The sequence below is a fragment of the Oncorhynchus clarkii genome, chromosome 17 (genome assembly GCF_045791955.1).
Source record: "Oncorhynchus clarkii lewisi isolate Uvic-CL-2024 chromosome 17, UVic_Ocla_1.0, whole genome shotgun sequence".
In the NCBI taxonomy this organism is placed as follows: Eukaryota; Metazoa; Chordata; class Actinopteri; order Salmoniformes; family Salmonidae; genus Oncorhynchus; species Oncorhynchus clarkii.
In genome coordinates, this window is record NC_092163.1 from 73,146,842 (window position 1) to 73,168,137 (window position 21,296).

At 42.5% G+C, this 21,296-nt stretch overlaps 1 protein-coding gene and 6 non-coding genes across 7 annotated transcripts; 6 read left to right on the forward strand and 1 right to left on the reverse strand.

The window, feature by feature from the left end:
* Window positions 1-35: 35 nt before the first annotated feature.
* trnal-aag (transfer RNA leucine (anticodon AAG)) lies at window positions 36-108 on the forward strand. Its single transcript has one exon. It is a non-coding gene; the product is annotated as a tRNA-Leu (tRNA).
* A 210-nt stretch (window positions 109-318) lies between these two features.
* Window positions 319-390, forward strand: trnae-uuc (transfer RNA glutamic acid (anticodon UUC)). Its single transcript has one exon. It is a non-coding gene; the product is annotated as a tRNA-Glu (tRNA).
* A 985-nt stretch (window positions 391-1,375) lies between these two features.
* Window positions 1,376-1,448, forward strand: trnar-acg (transfer RNA arginine (anticodon ACG)). Its single transcript has one exon. It is a non-coding gene; the product is annotated as a tRNA-Arg (tRNA).
* A 193-nt stretch (window positions 1,449-1,641) lies between these two features.
* Window positions 1,642-1,713, forward strand: trnae-uuc (transfer RNA glutamic acid (anticodon UUC)). The gene has a single exon. It is a non-coding gene; the product is annotated as a tRNA-Glu (tRNA).
* Window positions 1,714-2,693: 980 nt separating this feature from the next.
* On the forward strand, window positions 2,694-2,766 carry trnar-acg (transfer RNA arginine (anticodon ACG)). The gene has a single exon. It is a non-coding gene; the product is annotated as a tRNA-Arg (tRNA).
* A 210-nt stretch (window positions 2,767-2,976) lies between these two features.
* On the forward strand, window positions 2,977-3,048 carry trnae-uuc (transfer RNA glutamic acid (anticodon UUC)). Its single transcript has one exon. It is a non-coding gene; the product is annotated as a tRNA-Glu (tRNA).
* Window positions 3,049-10,791: 7,743 nt separating this feature from the next.
* On the reverse strand, window positions 10,792-20,785 carry LOC139369500 (V-type proton ATPase subunit S1-like protein; the record flags this gene model as incomplete). The annotated part of the gene is made up of 6 exons (XM_071108744.1): window positions 10,792-11,808; window positions 18,708-18,951; window positions 19,222-19,272; window positions 19,547-19,788; window positions 20,398-20,486; window positions 20,728-20,785. Coding segments are annotated over 6 exons (963 nt in total), but the record flags the coding sequence as incomplete, so codon positions are not given.
* Window positions 20,786-21,296: the final 511 nt, after the last annotated feature.

Sequence of the window (21,296 nt, forward strand, 5' to 3'; positions counted from 1 at the left end):
TGGTCTAGCTGTGACCTGTCTTCAGCTTAGATGTGGGGCCAGTGGCGCAATGGATAACGTGTCTGACTAAGGATCAGAAGATTCTAGGTTCGATTCCTGGCTGGCTCGATACTTAATTTAATTGATTGAAATCAAGCCGGGATTGATACTGAATACTTTTCAGTGCTTCTGGCTGTTCTCACTTCAAACTCATTTTAGACTGATTTCATCTGGACATTCCCCAACATCTCAGAGAAAAAAAGATGTAGCTTTTAATCCAACAGGCATAATGTCAACATTTAAAGATTTGTCTGTGATGTGTATTTTAAGTACGTGTCTTCCCATATGGTCTAGCGGTTAGGATTCCTGGTTTTCACCCAGGTGGCCCGGGTTCGTCTCCCGGTATGGGAAAGAATATCTTGTCGTTTGGGATACACTTGTGTAACAACAGATATTGCATTTTAACTGGCAGCAGTTTCACACAACACAACAATATTCCCTCAGCAACAGGAAATGTTACATGTTATGTAGATTCAAATTATACAAGGCATTTTAAATGTTGAATACACTTCATGGCTGCATTTCTTGCTCTGCAGTAAAATTCATGCAAGAACAGGAGGATCAAATTAAGATTTGCATCTGTAACAGAAATCCCAAGGAACCTTGTCGGTGACAGAAGCTATGACTGTGTACACTGGCCTAGGTGTGTCCTGACTTGAGCTTGGCTGTGCGGCCAGTGGCGCAATGGATAACGTGTCTGATAACAGGTCAGAAGATTGAATATTTGACTCCTGTTTGGCTCAAAACTAGATTTATTTGACCAAAATCAAGCTGGGAAAAATACTGTATACTTTTCATTGTGTCTGGCAGTTCTCGATTCAAACACATTTTAGACTGATTTTACATGGGACTTTTCTCCAACATCTCTGAGAAAAAATATGGAGCTTGTAATTACAACAAGCATAATTTCAACGTTTATGGATTTGTCTGTGATGTTTTTTTCAAGTAACTGTCTTCCCATATGGTCTGGCGTTTAGGATTCCTGGTTTTCGCCCGGGTTGAACTCCCAGTATGGGAAAGAACATCTTGTCATTTGGGATGCACTTGTGTAAGAACAGATACCACATTTTAACTGGCAGCAGAATCACACAACACAACAATATTCCCTCAGCAACAGCAAATGTGACATGTTTTGTAGATTCATAATTTACAAGACTTTTTAAACATTGAATACACTTCAAGTTTGCATTTCTTGCTCTGCAGTAAAATTCATGCAACAACAGGAGGATCAAATTAAGATATGCATCTGAAACAGAAAACCAAGGAACCTTGTTGTTGACAGACGCAATGACTGTGTACACTGGTCTAGCTGTGACCTGACTTCAGCTTAGACGTGGGGTCAGTGGCGCAATGGATAACGTGTCTGACTACGGATCAGAAGATTCTAGGTTCGAATCCTGGCTGTCTCGATATTAATTGATTGAAATCAAGCCGGGATTGATACTGAATACTTTTCAGTGCTTCTGGCTGTTCTCATTTTAGACTGATTTCATCTGGACATTCCCCAACATCTCAGAGAAAAAAAGATGTAGCTTTTAATCCAACAGGCATAATGTCAACATTTAAAGATTTGTCTGTGATGTGTATTTTAAGTATGTGTCTTCCCCTATGGTCTAGCGGTTAGGATTCCTGGTTTTCACCCAGGTGGCCTGGGTTCGACTCCCGGTATGGGAAAGAACATCTTGTCGTTTGGGATGCACTTGTGTAACAACAGACATTTTAACTGGCAGCAGTTTCACACAACACAACAATATTCCCTCAGCAACAGGAAATGTGACATGTTATGTAGATTCAAATTATACAAGGAATTTTAAACGTTGAATACACTTCATGGCTGCATTTCTTGCTCTGCAGTAAAATTCATGCAACAACAGGAGGATCAAATTAAGATTTGCATCTGTAACAGAAATCCCAAGGAACCTTGTCTGTGACAGAAGCTATGACTGTGTACACTGGCCTAGGTGTGTCCTGACTTCAGCTTGGCTGTGCGGCCTTTGGCGCAATGGATAACGTGTCTGATAACAGGTCAGAAGATTGAATATTTGACTCCTGTTTGGCTCAAAACTAGATTTTTTTGACCAAAATCAAGCTGGGAAAAATACTGTATACTTTTCATTGTGTCTGGCAGTTCTCGATTCAAACACATTTTAGACTGATTTTTTATGGGACTTTTCTCCAACATCTCTGAGAAAAAAGATGGAGCTTGTAATTACAACAAGCATCATTTCAACGTTTATGGATTTGTCTGTGATGTTTTTTTTAAGTAACTGTCTTCCCATATGGTCTGGCGTTTAGGATTCCTGGTTTTCGCCCGGGTTCAACTCCCAGTATGGGAAAGAACATCTTGTCATTTAGGATGCACTTGTGTAAGAACAGATACCACATTTTAACTGGCAGCAGAATCACACAACACAACAATATTCCCTCAGCAACAGCAAATGTGACATGTTTTGTAGATTCATAATTTACAAGACTTTTTAAACATTGAATACACTTCAAGTTTGCATTTCTTGCTCTGCAGTAAAATTCATGCAACAACAGGAGGATCAAATTAAGATATGCATCTGAAACAGAAAACCAAGGAACCTTGTTGTTGACAGACTCAATGCCTGTGTACACTGGTCTAGCTGTGACCTGAGTTCAGCTTAGACGTGGGGCCAGTGGCGCAATGGATAACGTGTCTGACTACGGATCAGAAGGTTCTAGGTTCGACTCCTGGCTGGCTAGATACTTAATTTAATTGATTGAAATCAAGCCGGCATTGACACTGAATACTTTTCAGTGCTTCTGGCTGTTCTCACTTCAAACTCATTTTAGACTGATTTCATCTGGACATTCCCCAACATCTCAGAGAAAAAAAGATGTAGCTTTTAATCCAACAGGCATAATGTCAACATTTAAAGATTTGTCTGTGATGTGTATTTTAAGTATGTGTCTTCCCATATGGTCTAGCGGTTAGGATTCCTGGTTTTCACCCAGGTGGCCCGGGTTCATCTCCCGGTATGGGAAAGAATATCTTGTCGTTTGGGATACACTTGTGTAACAACAGATATTGCATTTTAACTGGCAGCAGTTTCACACAACACAACAATATTCCCTCAGCAACAGGAAATGTGACATGTTATGTAGATTCAAATTATACAAGGCATTTTAAACGTTGAATACACTTCATGGCTGCATTTCTTGCTCTGCAGTAAAATTCATGCAACAACAGGAGGATCAAATTAAGATTTGCATCTGTAACAGAAATCCCAAGGAACCTTGTCGGTGACAGAAGCTATGACTGTGTACACTGGCCTAGGTGTGTCCTGACTTCAGCTTGGCTGTGCGGCCAGTGGCGCAATGGATAACGTGTCTGATAACAGGTCAGAAGATTGAATATTTGACTCCTGTTTGGCTCAAAACTAGATTTATTTGACCAAAATCAAGCTGGGAAAAATACTGTATACTTTTCATTGTGTCTGGCAGTTCTCGATTCAAACACATTTTAGACTGATTTTATATGGGACTTTTCTCCAACATCTCTGAGAAAAAAGATGGAGCTTGTAATTACAACAAGCATCATTTCAACGTTTATGGATTTGTCTGTGATGTTTTTTTCAAGTAACTGTCTTCCCATATGGTCTGGCGTTTAGGATTCCTGGTTTTCGCCCGGGTTGAACTCCCAGTATGGGAAAGAACATCTTGTCATTTGGGATGCACTTGTGTAAGAACAGATACCACATTTTAACTGGCAGCAGAATCACACAACACAACAATATTCCCTCAGCAACAGCAAATGTGACATGTTTTGTAGATTCATAATTTACAAGACTTTTTAAACATTGAATACACTTCAAGTTTGCATTTCTTGCTCTGCAGTAAAATTCATGCAACAACAGGAGGATCAAATTAAGATATGCATCTGAAACAGAAAACCAAGGAACCTTGTTGTTGACAGACGCAATGACTGTGTACACTGGTCTAGCTGTGACCTGACTTCAGCTTAGACGTGGGGCCAGTGGCGCAATCGATAACGTGTCCGATAACAGGTCAGAAGATTGAATAAGTACAGTTCTAAAAGTGAAAGAACTACTTCAATGACCAAAATATCTGTAAAAAAAATACTTATTTATTGTACAGTCACTGTCACTGTCTCAACTATTCAAACAGCAATTATGGACAAGTATGCAATTTTAAATAAAATAACAAAATAAATAATTAGTAAGTGTACTGTCATGTACTAAAAACTGAAAACTACTAATCAAAATAACAAATATCATACTATACAGCAGGGGTTCTCAAACAGGGGTCCCTTGTGTAATTGCAGGGAGTCCGTGAAATAAAAAAAAGTGTAACAAGGACCAGCGCCACAAGGATTCCAGTAACTTTACATATAATATAGAGGGGGTAGGGGTCCCTGAGGACAACTCTAAACCTTGCCCGCCTTGCCTAAAAATATGCAGGGGTTCCAGTACCCAAAAAAGGTTGAGAACCACTGCTATACACACTACTGAACAAAATAAACAAACATATGTTTGTGGGTTTCAATGGATCCAACAAATTGTTAGCGGATATTTTCCCTCGAGACTGTCCAGCCTGTCTTTATGTACATTAGAGACAACTACGCCGTTCAGTCTCTCTTGGCCCATGCTAGCCAAGTCTTTAACCTGCGGAGTGCACTGAAACTCCTCTCAGCCTCACATGAAGACACATGTTTGGGGTGCCCAAACAAAATTCTGATTAGCACCTCAACTTGGTCAACCAACCCCTGCACCTCCACTGGAAGCCTCCTGAGGACCTCTGCTGCTACAGGGGTATTTGTTGCAAAAGAGCGGCAACTGCACTGAAAGAGAATCTATGTTCAGCTCAGGGTACTGTTCTAGAGACTCATCCAACACCCCGGTGAGAAGCGCTCTTTCAACTTTTGCAGGACATTTAGACTGTCCTGGTCAAAACGGTCGCCAAACTGAACCTCCACACCATCCAACACTTTAAAATAATTCTGCCCTAGTGATCCACTGCTTTGCCAGCAAATCATCTTGAGTGTGATTTAGCGGTGGGTTTGGGAGTTGATTGATGTGCTGTGAATTTTTCAATGGCTTTTCTCCAGTTCCTAAAACCTGCACTTGTAGCAGTGTGATGTTGTTTCCCTAGATTATGCACCAAGTTGCACACACGGACCAATTCAAATAGACCAGGTCAAGTTAATAATTTGATAATAATAATTCTGTGTTTTTTTTATTTAATTACAGCTGCATAGCTAATGTTATTTTTTGGTGTACAAACACTTTTTCATATCTATATTGTAAATACACATGATTGTAAAAGTTTTGTATATTTTGGTTTGGTCCATCGCGGGTTATCTGTATTTCCGTACCCCCCTCTTTTGCTGACCTTCGGCTAGCAAGGTATGTTGTCCTTGGCTCCGCAATTGTTCAATATAAAACCGTGGTAATGTTACACAATGTGCTGTTATGCAACCATAAGTTTTGTTACAATGTGGACAATATAAAGATTTATTTTAACGAGATTCACCGAGCTTGCTACTGTTAAAGGAATATAACAATTCCTATATGTGTTCATTAACCAATTCAATTTAAATCACTCTGTCTGTTTCTAAGAATTTGTAAGATCCTTATTTTAATAAAATAGACAGAGACCAGTCTACCAAAATTAGCCAATAGCATTTATTCTCGAGAGCCCTGCTCAAAATACCGTGTACATCAGTTTATAAATCGCATGTGATGTCATAATCGTTTTAAATGTCCCTCCTCCTCTCCGACAAGTACAAATCAGATTCGAAAGTCCATTCCAACCCACTAACACACACACTATATCTGGATTATCTCCTGAAGTCTCACCACAGTTTATTACCACTTAGCTGACAGTTCCAGTTCCCCCCAGATACGGAAAACCTGGAGGGGCTTTCGCTGTCTTATTTTATATCCACAAAGTTATAGCTGGGTCAGTTCAAACATAGGTTAAGGATTCTCTTTGCTTACTTTAGGCACACACATGCATTCCTCTCTTCCCCCCGCCAACCTAGTTGAAGCTGTGTTTATTTGTATTATTTTTTTTTAATTTTTTTATTTTAATTACTCCTTGTTCATGCTACATAACCTCTAATCCTAATGGTTAAGTTTCTGGGTAGAATTATTTAATCATTTATCTTAAACCTTGATAAAATATCTTAACAATCCACCCTTAATGACTAAATAATTCATACTGACATATCAAACACTATATGAAAACATTCATTTTTATACAAGAATATAGCAAAACAACACATGTATTTACATTCAATTCCTCATCAATGACTGTTCTACGCCTATATCCAATTATAACTCTTCCGGTTTAGGATCTTCATCATAATCTTCATGAAATGAACAGCCTTTAATAAAACATTGAAAACAGTCTCATCCAACATTGGCTCCTCATAATTAAAAGACACAGAGCCTTCTCCTAGGCCTGGAAGTCTATATTCTTCATCGGAATCGGTCCGTATCTCACCATATCTCACCATCTATTCCGTCATCGATTTCCATCGAGTCCTAGAAATGAGAACCTCTCTCACAACATCCGCACAAAACTAACATAGTCACACAGGTGAAGGCTGTGCAAAACACAGTGATCATGAGATTTTTTTCATTTCCCAGACACACTATCTGCCCTGGGGCGGCAGGGTAGCATAGTAACCAGAAGGTTGCAAGTTCAAATCCCCGAGCTGACAAGGTACAAATCTGTCGTTCTGCCCCTGAACAGGCAGTTAACCCACTGTTCCTAGGCCGTCATTGAAAATAAGAATGTTTTCTTAACTGACATGCCTAGTTAAATAAAGGATAAAAAATATTTTTAAAATTAAACCAATTTGTTAGAGCATTATCTACTCTAGAGTTCTCTGCCAGGGCCTTGGTCACTGATCCGTCTGGAGCTGTGTTATCGGGGATGAAAGTACAACATTCTGCTCCGAACCTCATTCACCCCCCACCCTTTTCAGCCAGTAACATATCCAAGGCTATTCTATTCTGCCAAGCCATCGAGCTGGTCGCTTCAGTCTGCTCTGCCAATCCTTGTATTGCATCTCTGGTATAATTGATAAAGAGCTGTTGATTATAATAAATATAATTGATCCAGTCCACGTTCTTATTGAGAGTGGACCACCAGAAAATACTTGACTCTAATCCTGCTAGGATCTGATTTCTTGCTTTGAACTCGTTGAAACATGTTGGTATTACAGACTCAAACAGGTACATGTTTAAAAAATCAGTGAAGACACCTGCCAGTTGGTCAGCACATGCCCGGAGCAAACGTCCTGGTAATCCGTCTGGCCCCGCAGCCTTGTGTATGTTGACCTGTTTAAAGGTCTTACTCACGTCGGCTACGGAGAGCGTGATCACACAGTCGTCCGGAACAGCTGATGCTCTCATGCATGCCTCGAAGCAAGCAAATTTAGCTCGTCTGGTAGGCTCGTGTCACTGGGAAGCTCACGGTTGTGCTCCCCTTTGTAGTCTGTAATAGTTTACAAGCCCCGCCACATAAGACGCACGTCGGAGCCGGTGTAGTACGATTCAATCTTAGCCCTGTATTGGTGCTTTGCCTGTTTGATGGTTTGTCGGAAGGCATAGCAGGATTTCTTATAAGCTTCCGGGTTAGAGACCCACACCTTGAAAGCGGCAGCTCTACCCTTTAGCTCAGTGTGAATGTTGCCTGTAATCCATGGCTTCAGGTTGGGGTATGTACTGTGGGGACGACGTCCTCGATGCACTTATTTTTATTTTATTTATTTTTTGAATGTTACCCCTTTTTCTCCCCAATTTCGTGGTATCCAATTGTTTTAGTAGCTACTATCTTGTATCATCGCTACAACTCCCGTACGGGGTCGGGAGAGACGAAGGTTGAAAGTCATGCGTCCTCCGATACACAACCTTCTTAACACCGCGCCATCCAACCCTGAAGCCAGCCGCACCAATGTGTCGGAGGAAACACCGTGCACCTGGCAACCTTGGTTAGCACGCACTGCGCCCGGCCCGCCACAGGAGTCGCTGGTGCACGATGAGACAAGGATTTCAAACCCTCCCTAACCCGGATGACGCTAGACCAAATGTGCATCGCCCCACTGACCTCCCGGTCACAGCCGGTTACGACAGAGACTGAGTGCGAACCCAGATTCTCTGGTGGCACAGCTGGCGCTGCAGTACAGCGCCCTTAACCACTGCGCCACCCGGGAGGCCCCCTCAATGCACTTATTGATAAAGCCAGTGACTGATGTGGTGTACTCCTCGATGCCATCGGAAGAATCCCGGAACATGTTCCAGTCAAAACAGTCCTGTAGTTTAGCATCTGCTTCATCTGACCACTTTTTTATAGGCCGTGTCACTGGTGCTTCCTGCTTTCATTTTTGCTTGTAAGCAGGAATCAGGAGGATAGAATTGTGGTCAGATTTACCAAATGGAGGGTGAGAGAGAGCTTTGTACGCATCTCTGTGTGTAGAGTACAGGTGATCTAAAAAAAATATATCTCTGGTTGCGCATTTAACATGTTGAAACTGATTTAAGTTTCCCTGCATTAAAGTCCCTGGCCACTAGGAGCGCCGCCTCTGTGTGAGCGGTTTCCTGTTTGCTTATTTCCTTATACAGCTTACTGAGTGCGGTCTTAGTGCCAGCATTAGTCTGTGGTGGTAAATAAACAGCCACGAAAAGTATAGCTGAAAACTCTCTTAGCAAATAGGGTGGTCTACAGTTTATCATAAGATACTCAACTTCAGGCGAGCAAAATCTAGAGACTTCCTTAGATTTCGTGTACCAGATGTTGTTTACAAATATGTTCAAATATGCCCTGAGTGTGTTAACTGTCCGCTGCCACCTGTGTCATACTCATCCTGAATCGTGTTAAAGTTCTGGAACAATTGATTCGGGCTATACACACCAGGTCTCCAGTGTACCTTCACAACCCGGTGTGTTCGGTTCCTACTCTTCGCACTCTTCCTCCAGTGCGCCTCCAGGGTCCAGTATGCCCTGTTCTTTCTCTCCACACTCGCCCTGAGGTGCGTGTCCCCAACCCGGTACTACCAGTGCCGGTACCACGCACCATGCTTCCTGTGCGCCTCCGGAGCCCAGTACGCCCTGTTCCTGCTCCTCGCACTCACCCTGAGGTGCGTGTCCCCAGCAAGGTACCACCAGTGCCGGCACCACGCAACAGGCCTACAGTGCGCCTCGGCAGTCCAAAGCGTCCGGCGACGGTCCCCAGTCCGGGGTCTCCGGTGACGGTCCCCAGTCCGGGGTCTCCGGCGACGGTCCTGGGTCTCTGGTGACGGTCCCCGGTCCGGGGTCTCCGGCGACGGTCCCCAGTCTAGAACATCCGCCGATGATCCACGCAGCGAGGGTCCCCAGCCCGGGGCCTACGGCGAGGATCCGCAGTCCAAAGGATCTGACGATGATCCACGGGTCAGGGCTACAAGTGCGGACTCGGTGTTAGGAAGGGGGGCGGAGTCCAGAACCAGAGCCGCCACCAAGGTTAGATTTCCACCCAGACCCTCCCATATAGGTTTAGGTTTGCAGCCGGGAGTCCGCACCTTTGGGAGGGGGGGGGTACTACTGTCACGCCCTGATTTTAGTTATCTTTGTTTTCTTTATTTGGTTAGGTCAGGGTGTGACGAGGGTGGTATGTGTAGTTTTTGTATGTCTAGGGTTTTTGTATATCTAGGTGTTTGTCTATGGTTGCCTAGATTGGTTCCCAATCAGAGGCAGCTGTTGATCATAGTCTCTGATTGGGGACCATATTTAGGTAGCCATATTCCTTGGGTATGTTGTGGGTTATTGTCTGTGTAGTTGCCTGTCAGCACTCGTGTCGTATAGCTTCACATTCATTGTGTCACGCCCTGGCCTTAGTATTTTGTGTTTTCTTTATTATTTTGGGCAGGCCAGAGTGTGACATGGGTATTTATGTGGTGTTTTGTCTAGGGTTTCTTTGTAGGTTATGGGATTGTGGTTTAGTGAAGTAGTCTAGGTAAGTCTATGGTTGCCTAGAGTGGTTCTCAATCAGAGGCAGGTGTTTATCGTTGTCTCTGATTGGGAACCATATTTAGGCAGCCATATTCTTTGAGTGTTTTGTGGGTGATTGTTCCTGTCTCTGTGTTTGTTGCACCAGATGGGGCTGTTTCGGTTTTTCACGGTTCTTGTGTATGGTGTATTCCTTTTTCATCTTCATTAAAGATGTATCAAGATAACCACGCGGCATTTTGTTCCTCCTCTCTTTCACCAGAAAACCGTAACACATTTTGTATACTTTGTTCAGTGTTTCTCTTTCATTAAAGAAGAATGTATTCTTATCACGCTTCGCCTTGGTCTCCTCGTTATGACGAACGTGACATTGGCCTTGTGAAGTCATTGTCAAGTAAGCAAGAGATACTGTTGCATGTAGGTCTAGATTATTTATGGGTTGATCATATATAAATATCAAAACATTATTTTATGGATTGATCATATAGCCAGGAGTAAAATCAACTCATAAAAGTTTCTCAGCTGGTAATCACAACATTTTGAGATAGTGTGAAGGAAAGACAGTGATGACGCTCATTGACGTTGCTGCAAATGATGGGGAATAACCAATTGTGATTTTAACAACTCAAAAGCAATTCCATGTGGTGCAGGAACCACTGACTCGCTACCCTTTTCTATTATTAAGACACCTGCTGGTAAAGTAACTGGTTAGGACAGCTCATGAGGTCTCCTAAATTTCTGTCAACTAGGTGGGACTAATGACTAAAGAGGATTCATGCATATCTTTTATTTTTACCAATAAGAGTAGGAGTAAAATGTCTCTATTCTTAGAATTTTCTACTCTGAGATGCTTTGTGGATAATGGCCCGAAATGTACATAGTTATTTTCACACGCTCACAATAACACATGTTCTTAAACACAGGTCTGAAACACCAGAATGTAACATATTGATTAATTAATTAATTACATAAGTATATACTGCATTGCCTTTACGGTATGTACCCTTTAGGGTATGGTTTTGTTATTAAAATGAAACTTCTTTATCCAGTGTAGATATATATACCAGCATTTATAGTACTGACAAGGAACTAAATACTTTCTTGTTCTTATATCTGTTTGAATTTCATTCAAGAGTACATAATTAGTTTGTTTTTGCTTTGCAATGCCCGATAACTGGTCAATGTCTCCGGATCACCTCCAAAGCTGTATCCAAATCCACCAGATGAGGCTGAGCCACAAATGATTAGATCTATCTGGCTTGAACAACCACTGCCTGAGCCCAGTGATGCAAAAGTGGACAACCATATCAGGTTCAGACTATCACCATGTCTTTCTGTCCCTTCAGTATGGGAGGTTGCTTTATCTATTGAGGTTAGTCAGTCGGTCGGTCTGCCAGCCATCAGAGGATTCAGTCAGAGGCCCTGCATAGTCACTATTTGACACCTACAGAAACAGTTTACAGTATACTCCTAGTGGTGGAGACTGAGGTGGATCCTGGGAAACGGAGTCCTACAAGCTGTTTTTCTCAGTGGCAGTGGAGCTGGTAGTGCCGGAGCTGGTGGCGCCGGTGCATTCTGCAGTTTCTGTGCTGCGGGGGAAGTAGACGGTGGTCTTGTGTTCTTCGTAGGTGTCGATGTGTTTGAGGTGCACCACCATGTGCAGCGCGTAGGCCAGGACCAGGAGAAGGATTAGAGAGGTGATCAGACCCATGAGGATAGCTGGGGTGAAGAACGTAGCGCAATCACTGGCTGAGCCAAACTTGTTGGACAGCACATTGAACGATTGTATCTGTCGAGCAAAGAGAAATATAAAGGTGAGATGTTTGAGTAAAGTAAACGATGCAACAAAGTAGGGCTGTAACGAAATCAGTATTGCAAATCAGAAGCAGGCAACTTTTTGGTCCTTAAAAAACATGCTGTATGTAACATATCATCAAAGCATCCAACCAAAATATATTTGAGATTTTTTAAAACAGGGTGCAAGGAAGTGTGAATCTAAACAGTGAAGTTAGGTAAGTTGGAAGCTTGTGCAGCAGGGCTTTGGAAACAAGAGTGTAATGATGTGATCTACGTGACTTCAAAAAGTTTCAGCAAACCTTTTGGTAAACAATGCAGTCTCCTGTGATCAAGGGGACTCATTCGATTATAGAACCATCCAATGAGCCAATCTTACATGAATTTGAAAATATGTATTTAAGCACGAGTTTTATATGAGTAAGGGCTTCCTGTACAGTTGCAAAATCGGACTATAGCCTTGTCACAGCCAGGTCAGCAGTAGGGGAAATTGCATACATAATATTATCCCCTGCATATTGATAAAATGTAAACATTTTAACAGATTGATCAATAGCATTTATATAAATAGCGAAAAGAGCAGGGCCTAGTATCGACCCAGGTGGAACACCTTTATGTACAAGAAATTCAGACTTAACCTCATCAATCACGATGGCCGGAGTTCTGTCACTAAGATAATCATGAAACCACGAGCAGGAGTCAGAGCCCAGGCCAATCGAGGACAACTTGTTCAATAAAATAGCATGATCAACAGTATCAAACGCTTTTGAAAGATCCACAAACAAGGCAGCACAATTAATTTTAGCGTCTAAAGTACTGACAATATCATTAACAACTAATGTGGTGACAGTGCTATGCCCTGGCCTAAACCCAGATTGATTTATATTCATAATACCATGCTCAGATAAAAAATAGTGAAGTTGCTTTTTTACCAAAGATTTTATCATCTTAGACAGGCCTGGAGATTGGATGATAATTATCAAGATCACTATGATCTCTGCCCTTATGGAGTGGCGGCACTGTTTTCCATACTTTTGGAATTTTTCCTGATAACAATGTTAGATTTAAGATATAGCTTACTGAGCCAGCAATGGGGGGGGGCAGCTCACTTGAGCAGATCCAGTTCCATTAGGTCAGCCCCTGTGGATTTCTTTGTATCTATATCAAGAAATCCTTTAGACAAATCTGACCATGACTCCATCTTGTTGCTCCCCTAAAGGCAGAAACTAAAACAGGAAGCGCCCGTGCTTAGGTTTATCCAACGCTGGTCTGACCAATCGGATTCCACGCTTCAAGATTGAAACAATCACGTGGACTGGGATATGTTTCAGGTAACCTCAGACAATAACATTGACGTATACACTGACTCGGTGAGCGAGTTTATAAAGCATTCCCTAACCAGAAACTGTGGATTAATGGCAGCATTCGTGCAAAACTGAAAGCACGTACCACCGGATTTAATCATGGCAAGGTGACTGAAAATATGGCCGAACTACAGTGTAGTTATTCCCTCCGTAACGCAATCAAAGTGTCAGTATAGAGACCATGTGGAGTCGCAATTCAATGGCTCAAACATGAGACGTATGTGGCAGAGTCTACAGACAATCACGGACTACAAAAAGAAAACCAGCCCCGTCGCGGACATCGGCGCGACATCGGCGTCTTGCTTCCAGACAAATTAAACAACTTATTTTGCGCGCTTTGAGGACAGTGCCACCAACAAGGTCCACTACCAAAGACTGTGGGCTCTCCTTCTCATGGCCGACGTGAGTAAAACATTTAAACATGTTAACCCTCGCAAGGCTGCCGGCCCAGACAGCATCCCTAGCCGGGTCCTCAGAACATGCGCAGACCAGCTCGCTGGTGTGTTTACGGACATGTTCAATCAATCCCAATCCCAGTATGCTGTCCCCACATGCTTCAAGATGGCCACCATTGTTCCTGTTCCCAAAAAAGCTAAGGTAACTGAACTAAATGACTATTGCCCCATAGCACTCACTTCTGTCATCATGAACTGCTTTGAGAGACTAGTCAAGGATCATATCACCTCCAGCCTACCTGTCGCCCTAGACCCACTTCAATTTGCTTACCGCCCCAATAGGTCCACAGATGATGCAGTTGCCATCACACTGCACACTGCCCTATCCCATCTGGACAAGAGGAATACACATGTATGAATGCTGTTCATTGACTACACATTCAACACCCTCCAAACTCATCATTAAGCTTGAGACCCTGGGTCTCGACCCCGCCCTGTGCAACTGGGTCCTGGACTTCCTGACGGGTCGCCCCCAGGTGGTGAAGGTAGGAAACAACTTCTCCACTCCACTGATCCTCAACACTAGGGCCCAACAAGGGTGTGTTCTCAGCCCCCTCCTGTACTCCCTGTTCACCCACGACTGCGTGGCCATGCACGCCTCCAACTCAATCATCAAGTTTGCAGACGACACAACAGTGGTAGGCTTGACTACCAACAACGACGAGACAGCCTACAGGGAGGAGGTGGGGGCCGGAGTGTGGTGTCAGGAAAATAACCTCTCACTCATTGTCAGCAAAACAAAAGAGATGATCGTGGATTTCAGGAAACAGTAAAGGGAACACCCCCCTATCCACATCGACGGGACAGCAGTGGAGAAGATGGAAAGTTTTAAGTTCCTCTGTGTACATATCACCGACAAACTGAAATGGTCCACGCACACAGACAGCGTGGTGAAGAAGGCGAAACAGTGCCTCTTCAACCTCAGGAGGCTGGAAAAATGTGGCTTGTCCCCGAAAACCCTCACTAACTTTTACATGTGCACAATTGAGAGCATCCTGGCTGTATCACAACGCATCACCGGGAACAAACTACATGCCCTCCAGGACACCTACAACACCCGATGTCACAGGAAGGCAAAAAAGATAATTAACGACAATAACCACCCGAGCCACTGCCTGTTCACCGCATTTCCATCCAGAAGGCGAGGTCAGTACAGGTGCATCATAGCTGGGACAGAGAGATTGAAAAACAGCTTCTATCTCAAGGCCATCAGATTGTTAAACAGCCATCACTAGCACAGAGAGGCGGCTGCCTACCTACAGACTTGATATCATTGGCCACTTTAATAATGCCATTTTAAAAATGTTTACATATCTCGCATTACTCATCTCATATGTATATAATGTATACTGTATCCTTCACTATCTGTTCTTTACTATCTAGTGCATCTTAGCCACTCTGTCACTGCTCATCCATATATTTTATACTTATATATTCTTATCCCATTCCTTTACTTGATGGTGTGTATTGGTTTTGTTGTGGAATTTGTTAGATATTAGGTTTTGTTGTGGAATTGTTAGATATGACCAGTTAGATACTGCTGCACTGTCGGATCTAGAAGCATAATTAATTTGCTACACTAGCAATAACATCCGCTAATCATGTGTATGTGACCACTAAATTTGATTTGATTTGAAGTACGGAATCAAGGATTTATTTTTCTGTGAATTGCCGAAATGCAATAACTACCATTTTCTGAGTTCATCTGCAAAATGTCAGAATCAGCATTAAGCCCACTCTTAGATATAGTAGGGTTAGACGCTCTTTGAAAAAGATAGCCCGCTGAAATAAAATGGCAATTAAATCCATCAATGATGGCATTTTTGTCTGTAATGGGACCAGAATTTATTTGTTGGGGCAGAGAGTAGGAAGTGCAACCCTTTAGAGATATGACAGTGTTCGAGAATTTAGCCAGATTCCCATTACAATCGTAGAGTGGTGACATAATAATCCGATTTAGCCTTTCTGATTAGTCTTCCACATTGATTCCTCAGTTGACTAAAATATTGCCAATCTCGGCCTAAGCCTGTGTTCCTGGCCTTGATCCAGGCAACATTTGTCTTGTGAATGACTTTGGATAATTCAGGAGTGAACCAGGCATTCGATCTACCTTTACTGTCATAGTTTTGAAGGGGCATGATTATCTACAATAGTATTGATGACATTTGCAAAAAAAGCTTAAATCTAAATCAGGTTAAGGGATAGCTGAGATACAATCAAGGTCACTAAAATAAATACTTTGTAAAAAATAAAAAATAAAAGCTTTTTTAAAGGTCCTCTTAGTGATGACATGAGGCTTAGATTTATGCATTCTCATATCTCTGACACAGAGACAGCTTTAGGATTGGGCCGTGTAGGCTCAGTTATCAGCTGAGACAGGTTTAGGATTGGGCCGTGTAGGCTCAGTTATCAGCCGAGACAGGTTTAGGATTGGGCCGTGTAGGCTCAGTTATCAGCCGAGACAGGTTTAGGATTGGCCCGTGTAGGCTCAGTTATCAGCCGAGACAGCTTTAGGATTGGGCTGTGTAGGCTCAGTTATCAGCCGAGACAGGTTTAGGATTGGGCCGTGTAGGCTCAGTTATCAGCTGAGACAGGTTTAGGATTGGGCCGTGTAGGCTCAGTTATCAGCTGAGACAGGTTTAGGATTGGGTCGTGTAGGCTCAGTTATCAGCCGAGACAGGTTTAGGATTGGGCCGTGTAGGCTCAGTTATCAGCTGAGACAGGTTTAGGATTGGGTCGTGTAGGATCAGTTATCAGCTGAGACAGGTTTAGGATTGGGCTGTGTAGGATCAGTTATCAGCTGAGACAGGTTTAGGATTGGGCCGTGTAGGATCAGTTATCAGCTGAGACAGGTTTAGGATTGGGCAGTGTAGGCTCAGTTATCAGCTGAGACAGGTTTAGGATTGGGCTGTGTAGGATCAGTTATCAGCTGAGACAGGTTTAGGATTGGGCAGTGTAGGCTCAGTTATCAGCTGAGACAGGTTTAGGATTGGGCAGTGTAGGCTCAGTTATCAGCCGAGACAGGTTTAGGATTGGGCCGTGTAGGATCAGTTATCAGCTGAGACAGGTTTAGGATTGGGCAGTGTAGGCTCAGTTATCAGCCGAGACAGCATTAGGATTGGGCCGTGTAGGCTCAGTTATCAGCTGAGACAGCTTTAGGATTGGGCCGTGTAGGCTCAGTTATCAGCCGAGACAGGTTTAGGATTGGGCCGTGTAGGCTCAGTTATCAGCTGAGACAGGTTTAGGATTGGGCCGTGTAGGCTCAGTTATTAGCCGAGACAGGTTTAGGATTGGGCTGTGTAGGCTCAGTTATCAGCCGAGACAGGTTTAGGATTGGGCCGTGTAGGATCAGTTATCAGCTGAGACAGCTTTAGGATTGGGCAGTGTAGGCTCAGTTATCAGCCGAGACAGGTTTAGGATTGGGCCGTGTAGGATCAGTTATCAGCTGAGACAGCTTTAGGATTGGGCTGTGTAGGCTCAGTTATCAGCCGAGACAGGTTTAGGATTGGGCTGTGTAGGCTCAGTTATCAGCCGAGACAGGTTTAGGATTGGGCCGTGTAGGATCAGTTATCAGCTGAGACAGCTTTAGGATTGGGCTGTGTAGGCTCAGTTATCAGCTGAGACAGGTTTAGGATTGGGCCGTGTAGGCTCAGTTATCAGCTGAGACAGGTTTAGGATTGGGCCGTGTAGGCTCAGTTATCAGCTGAGACAGGTTTAGGATTGGGCCGTGTAGGATCAGTTATCAGCTGAGACAGGTTTAGGATTGGGCCGTGTAGGCTCAGTTATCAGCTGAGACAGCTTTAGGATTGGGCTGTGTAGGCTCAGTTATCAGCTGAGACAGGTTTAGCTCAGAGCAAATATCTTTTAGCGTATCTGACAATATTAGAATCTCCCAAAATGAATAGTTCGTATTTACCATACTTAGATAGCAATTGAGATAAATTGTTAAGAGAACATGAAGAAGCCGAGAGGGGCGATACACTCCTACTAGTTTCAGCTGGTTATTATGACTAAGGCCCACATTAAGAACAAGACAACTAGTGTCAGCTGGTTATTATGACTAAGGCCCACATTAAGAACAAGATAACCTAAATGCTTAGGGACAGAGGAACACAGCTGGTTATTAGGACCAAGGCCCACATTAAGAACAAGACAATCAAAATGCTTAGGGACAGATGTAGCAAGAGTTACAAAAACATTTGAATGGTCAATATGGCAACACCCCCACCACTTCCTGTTCTGTCCCATCTGTAATCATTATAACCAGATAGAGACACATCAGAGTCCTGCACAGAATTATTTCAGAAATTAGCAGAATGTCCACATTGGATTGAGAAGCCAGAATTAAAATAAAATACATCTTTGAAATCAAAGTTCTGGAATTTACATGAACTGATCCTAGACCGCAGATGCCGGATTTCAGGTCAGATGGAGTCTAATACAAGCATGCTATGATCAGTAGGTGACCTCTTGTTTGAAAATACCATGGGATTGGTTTGAATTGGTATAGGTACAAGATTGTCTAGAACCATTGGGTCTATGCCTCGAGTGAGGACATGGGTTAAAAATAAGAGTCAATGAGGGTTGTCTGTGGCGGGCCTGCAGTATGATGACAATGCTGATAATTTATGGTTGTCTCAGCGCAGCATATAAAGGATATGATATACTTTTTTAATCTTGTGGATTTTTCTATATCATGTAACTCTTTAAAAAACCAAACATTCATCTTTCTGGGTTCATACACAAACACACAAAAAAAAACTATACAATAAATAACAAGGTATTGTTATGGTATAAAAAAATTAGTGCCATCTAGAGGTATAACTAGGAACTGCCCTGTGTTATGACCAGTTGAATAAAGCCACACTCAAGTTGCAGTTCTGTTTACAGATCTTTCATTATTATTTTACCAAAATGTTTTAAGAAACAATACAAGTTATCGAGTTATCCATTATAATTCATCAGGAGTAGCTGCCGGGTTCCAACAGAACCCTCAGAACATGCTCCCCTATTAAAACATGCCTCGCCCTCCTGCCATAAAACGATACCTCCCCGTAAAAACAATGCATGCCAACCTGGAAGTCTGTGAAGGTGATGTGCCAGTTTGCAGAGTTGTCTGTGATGGAGCTGGGTACGAGCAGCGTGTCGTACTTCTGCAGACTGCTGACGTGTTGACAGTGGTAGGAGTGGGTACTAGGAGCGTAAACATCGGTGGCGTTGAACGTTGCCTCATGGGTCCAGTTGTAGTGGATGTGTACGCTGTCCAGAGTGAACCAGTTCTGCCCTGCCGACTCATAGAATGTGTTGGACATTTGTAGTCTGTTGGAACAGTGCATATACATTGATCACACAATTACATTTGAGTAATTTAGCAGATGCTCTTATCAAGAGAGACTTACAGTCAGTGTACAGTACAATAAATAAATATCAAGTATCACAACCAAAATGGACCCCGCACAATATACTTCAGACCAAGTGTTTTTATTTACCTACATGTGACCTGACCAGGAAAACCATGGGCCTATCTATTATTTGTAAATTGGTCCTTATAGCCTAGCACTGGCTATAAAAATGAATGAAGAGACAAACCTAATTGCAAGTCCTCTCAAGTCCTCCACATCTCCGAAACGTAGTACAAGCCTGGTGGAAAAATAAGGTTCAATAGTACTGTCGAATTAATGAATCAATTAATGACATTTTATTTTTGTGTCAAATTGCCAGTTGGCAACCCATCCCTTAGGGGATTAATTGACACGTAAACAAACATTACAATAATTCCCTCTGATAATTTTGTGATGATTCTTCTTCCAGAGTTCTCTGTCATTACTTAATCCTTCAAAAATGGAGGATAGCAAGGAAGAGTAATGTACTGGGAAGTGCAGGAGGAATATCTACAGCCGCAAAGCAGACATACGTAGCTTTGTCTTTACTGCACATAGAGCCTTTGGTGTCCACTGGTGCATCGGGGCCGAAGGCCTTCTCTGTGAGATCCACTAAGGTGCTGTTCCTGAACCTGATGGCAAGCTTCCTGGCCCTAAACAGGATACATGTTTTGCTGTTGTAAACCACGCTCAGAGGAGAGTAAGGAAGAATGCTGGATGTCTGCAGTAGCCTCCGTTTGGTTCTGTGTGGGGAGTCCAGCTGCCACTCATAAGGCTGATGGTGGGAATGAGAGGATGAAACAGGAAGGGGTGAAAGAGGGAGAGTGAGAGCAGAAGAGACAGAGGGGAAGACAGAGAAAAGAATAAAGGGAGAAAGAGAGGTAGAAAGAGATAAGATGGTGGCTCACTGATTGACGAACAACAGTCATCTGAAAAACTATTACAGATTGCTTTTTCATCTCATTGTGGGGGCTACAGTGGGCGTTCATTGACCAATAAGACTTTGTGTAAAGGTGTTGTTGTTAGGAATAATCCAATCTAGTTATAATTTTTTGTTGAAATTGAATCCAATGGTTTATCTCACTGAGACTAAGCCTTCTGTCTGGGATTAGTTTCAGACGACTGGGAATAAAAGCTTTTTTCATTAACAATGCCATATTGGATTCCTAGAAACGTCAGTCTCTAGTGTCTAATCACACACACAGTAGTCTATATCTCCCTTCTCTGAAGTGTGCACTCGTTCACTATGTTCTGCAAATCTGGTGGAGGCATTGGCTAGTGGGAGTTTCCACCATATTTGTTGTACTCGTCATTTCCTTTCAAGTCAGTGAAGTGAAGTGAACAAGTACACACTTCGGGAGGAAGGAAAGATAATAATTGGGACCTGCAGGACTCTCCTGAGAGGGTCCTCCGCTATAAGCGAAGAACTCTCCCCATCGGAAGCAGCACTGTGGCTCTGGACAGCCAACCCATCTGTATACAAGGAGAAAGAGAGAAATGTTATTAAATAAAATATTTAGAACTTATAAAGCAATTATCAAATGAATATTAACAATGTGTCACTACTACACCAGTGTCACTATTACACAGGTAAATTAACAACATAAGGTGAAGTGTTACCAGTGAATTATAGTGTATTTTTTATACACATACCATGAAAAACAGGATTCAAAACATTTACATAATCAATTGACAATAAGGGAAAATAACTCACTGTTTTGAACCCTGATATCTTGGGATGTGGGCCCCGCTAAACTGTAAACATACAAAAATAAATGATTATTTCAGATGATATAGAAGTAGCCTATAAGGTACTCGACAGTGAACATCAACGTAAATATCCCTTATAGTATTATTAGGACTGTAGATGTAGAGACAATGGTAGATTGAACATAACATCATTAAAATAAAAAAAGATTTAATATTATTGTCACAAATGTATAATTTGCACAGTTCTTTATTTAGAATGTAGTTATGTTGTTACATTTAAAAACCTAACAGTACTACTTATGTCTCTGTGAGTGAGGCGGATATATAGCATTTTGCAAATAAGACATTATTTTTTTGTCTCTCTGAAATTAAACCATCAACTGATAGATTTTAAACAAATAAATGTCTGTGTTTGAACAACCCCATGCCATGATCAGATAGTGGAAAAAACCACACCAATCTCTTTTAGAATGTCTTTAAAAAATAAAAGGTCATTTACCAACATATCTTCCCAGACCGTGGTGTCCTTACTGGGAATCAGGGAAGCTAGCAGCCAGACCATGGTATCCTTAT